The sequence below is a fragment of the Neovison vison genome, chromosome 9 (genome assembly GCF_020171115.1).
Source record: "Neovison vison isolate M4711 chromosome 9, ASM_NN_V1, whole genome shotgun sequence".
In the NCBI taxonomy this organism is placed as follows: Eukaryota; Metazoa; Chordata; class Mammalia; order Carnivora; family Mustelidae; genus Neogale; species Neogale vison.
Window position 1 is genome coordinate 78,221,891 of NC_058099.1, and position 3,861 is coordinate 78,225,751.

Below are 3,861 nucleotides of genomic sequence, written 5' to 3' on the forward strand. Positions count from 1 at the left end.
AAAGCAAGGAACACAAAGTTCTACTAAAGTCCTAGAATTCTTGCATAAAGGATGTTTCCACTTCTGAGAGAAGAGTAAGACATGGGTCCAACCCCCCTCATTCTTTCCATTTTTCTTCTAGCGTCAGGGCAGAGCCAAGAGGAGGAGGAAAGGTGGGACTCTGGAAGGTAAGGTTCTGCCTATTCCACCTGAGCTCTCTCCAAGGCTGATCCTTGCTGTCCTCTCCATGAGGGCCCAGTCCATGAACTCTGAGGATGCGAGCTGCTAGATACATTCCCTCAGAGGAGAGGCTCATGGAAATGCAGCCAGAGTGCAAAACCCTTCTCAGATCCCTGCTCTGACCATTATTGAGCATGAAGCAGTGATGGATCTGGACAAGGAGTGCTTCCCACTAGGTGGCCGTGTGAGATGACAAGAGTCAGAACTTCGTCTCCTGACATTGTGAAAGCTCTCTGACATCATGGACCTTCAGGAGTCTTCCCTGACCTCTCTGCTTCACAGAGGTGGTCTGATCATCACAGGGATAATTTACATGAAAGTACTTTATACAGGAAGCTAGATTACTAACCAGCTTCACATCATTGGCCATTTGCCCTCATCTATTGATTGTTGGGGCTTTCAGAGTCCAACATCCCAAGGCTGTCCTATAGGGGGACTCCTGGATTAATACCTCTGTTTCTGCTTTCACTATATAACTCAGTCTCCTGTTTCCCCAGATGGCAGATGGTACCAACGGGAAGTGGAGGAGACCCGGAAGCTGATCTCTATTTTAAGAAGGTGACCAGTTTTTCCCCTTGATCCTATTGCCTCTTAGAGCAGGTTTTATGCAATTGCAGGATTCACTGCAGTCTGTCATAGCCATGGGGTGGGGGTAGCCATAGGAACAGATATTGGGGTGAAGGCTACTGAGTACACTGTCAGGTCATAACAGTGGGGCATTGTGAAGGGATAGCAGGCTTCAGGTGGCCCCTCCCTTGTCAGGTCTGCATGGCCGCCTCCCCTTGTTCTGGTCCTGGCTGCAGTTTTGTACCTCCTGTCTCCTGCAGCCCCCTCGGCCGGCATCATGATACCATCCACTTTCGTCAACTGTTATGTCCAGACCCCTCCTGTGAGGTATGTAATAGCACAACTGCTGAGATCAATCGGCTGCTGTTCCTGCAGACTCTGGAAGATTCTACTTCCTTGGCTTCCACAGCTCCTGTGACTTCTTCATCGTTCACTCTCTCCACTGACTTCTCAGCAGTCCCTCCAGGAGAGCTAATACCAGCTTCGCTGCCTGAGTCTTCCCCACCACCTGCCTCCATCTTCTCACCTAACCCAGTGATCCCTGTGGCTAATTTCTTTCCACCCTCACCACCGGGTGATTCTTTGCCACCAGAGCCCTTTCCTCCCTTGGATTCCAAATTCCCAATAGACCATTTCCCAGCCCAGCCCCCTGCCTTTCCACCTCCTGTCCCACCCCATCATGCCCATTCAGTGGACCGTAGCGTCCAAACAGAGACAGTGTTTCTAAATACCCTTTCCCAAGATGTCAGCCCCTTACCGGAGTTGTCCCAGAGGGTGAATCCTACTGAGACCTTTGCTCGTCATCACGCACCACCAAACCAGTCTGCATCACCACCGCCAGACTGCAATTTAAGTGTGACGCGATCTAAACCAATTTCCAAATTAAGGAAGGGTGTTCAAGAGAGCTCACCCCCACAGAGCTCTGGTAGGTTGTCTACTTGTATCACAGCAAGCAGAGGCATGGACCCCTCCAGCTTGTCAATTTTAGACCTCCCTCCGTGGCAAACTCATGCCAAAGGCTTCTTCCCTTCAACCCTGGCTCCACGTGATTTCCATCAAGCCCTCCCTTCTTCGGAGGCTTCTCCCAGGGGAGACCCTGTAGCCAACCTTGTCGAGCCTGGTAACCTCTCACTTCTCAGCCCTGATGCCCTGGCACTTCTAGAGAAACAAGTGCAAAACAGGAGTGACTTTCTCAGGGGCAAGGAAACAAGGCGATCTTTCCCAAACCAAACTGATGCTTTCTGGAGCAGCAAAGGCCAGTCCAAGGAGCTGCCAATGCAGCAGCAGCGCCCATATCCTACCACCTTGGAAAAGGGCCATTTACAGCAAACCCCCATCCAGTTCTTTTGGGGTCTCCAAACTCCGCATCGTGAGTCCTTCTTCCCTGCTGCTGATGCCTCAGATAACATCTCGAATGCCTCCCCAGAGCAGGAGTCCCCAGGAGTTCCCCATCCACTTCCTCCATCCTTGCCTGAGAACCCGCCTCAACTCCTGCCTCAAACCCAGCCCCTACCTATCTCTCATGTCCAGCCCCAGGCCCACCTTCAATCCCCACTCCCAATCCGGCCATCTGGTCCTCTAGCCGACATCAGCATCTGTGGAGTGTGTTTTCACAGACCTCACAATGAATCCGACAGTCTCACGTCAAGAGAAATTCAACACCTGGAATGGAACATGTTGCAGAAGGTACAGAAACGTGTGTGGGGTTTACCCACTATAGTCCAAAGATCCCAGGAGGACTATGGTCCTTCTGCGTCTAACCCTTGTTTCAGCCACAAGGCCACCAAGGCCCCAGTTGTAAGCTCTGTCACTCCTGGGCAGTTTCCTCTGAATGAAGAGCTTCGGAGGAAACTAGAGCATCACCTTCATAAGAGGCTCATCCTACACCAGAGGGGCCTGCCCCGCAGGATCTATGACTCTGTAGCACTGACTCTTCCACAGCTACCTGAGTCTCAGCGCCATGGTGGACGCTCGGGGATCTCTAACAGTCCGATCAGGAGGAGTATGACCAAAAGTGTCTATGTGGAGCTTCCCGAATTTATTCTACAGGACAGTTCCTGCAAAGATGACCTGGAGAAGGATCAGGGACACAACCCAGAGAATAATATGGGGTATGGTTCTGAACAAAAACAGAGGAGCCAATCCGTCAAAAGCTCCATGGTATCTGTGGATACTACGGGACAGAGACAGCTTGAAAATGCCGTGAAGACTGTGCATAATTCATGGCTCTCCGTGGAGCAGACACCACTTGTTTCTGAGAAATCCCAGAATGAAACAAAACAGGAAAGTTTGCCACCATCACAGGGTGAGGACGACTCCCTGAATACTTTCCAGGAGCTTCCCCTTGTTACACCTACGGCAGCACAGACGCTGGAAGACCACATTAAAAGGCTTAATAAGAGGGTGACTTGGGGCCTTCCCCCTAGGGTCCTTGAATCCATTCAGTGCTTTAAATCAAAAGAGTCCACATACTCCGTTGCAAGCTTGAAATCTCTCCGTGGACACAAAGCAGGAACAGCCAATTCAGCCCCCATCCCCGATCATCCTCTCCCTGCCACCTCAACTGTGGGCAGGGAGGAACAAAGAATTCTCAGGCCACCAGCCACTAATATCACCCATCAGACTCCTACATCTGTCAAACGTGACTCCATAGGCAACAGATGGCCCCCAAGTCCACCTAGAAGGCAAGGTGCGTTCAGACGGCCCCAAAAACTGCCTATAAGGCAAGGTGTGCTCAGATGGGAGCCAAAGGTCAAAAGTGCAAATGCTGATGCCGGAAGAGGACAGGAACAAGGCATAAAGGGGAAGAATACAGAACCTGGTGGTGTGCCCACAGAGTAAATATTTCTCTAGTAACATGTTGTCTGTTCTGTGTACTGTCTTGGGAGCAAGGGTTTTGGGCAAATCAGTTCAGCCATTACTGATTGCTTCCTTCGGCTTCTAAAAGGTGACCAATCTCCTGGACCTCTTGGGAAATATGTATCATGTGCCCCCAAAAGCCCCAGAAGCCCATTCTCCCTCTGACGGGATCTCTCTCCTGTCCCATGGCTTAGCCATCCTGAAAATATACAGTAG

The 3,861-nt window shown here is 50.9% G+C and overlaps 1 protein-coding gene across 1 annotated transcript; it reads left to right on the forward strand.

Moving 5' to 3' along the window:
* Nucleotides 1-987: 987 nt before the first annotated feature.
* LOC122916765 (spermatogenesis-associated protein 31D1-like) lies at nucleotides 988-3,627 on the forward strand. The gene has a single exon (XM_044264161.1). It carries the CDS (start codon nucleotides 988-990, stop codon nucleotides 3,625-3,627), a length of 2,640 nt encoding a protein of 879 aa, XP_044120096.1.
* The last annotated feature ends 234 nt before the right edge of the window (nucleotides 3,628-3,861 follow it).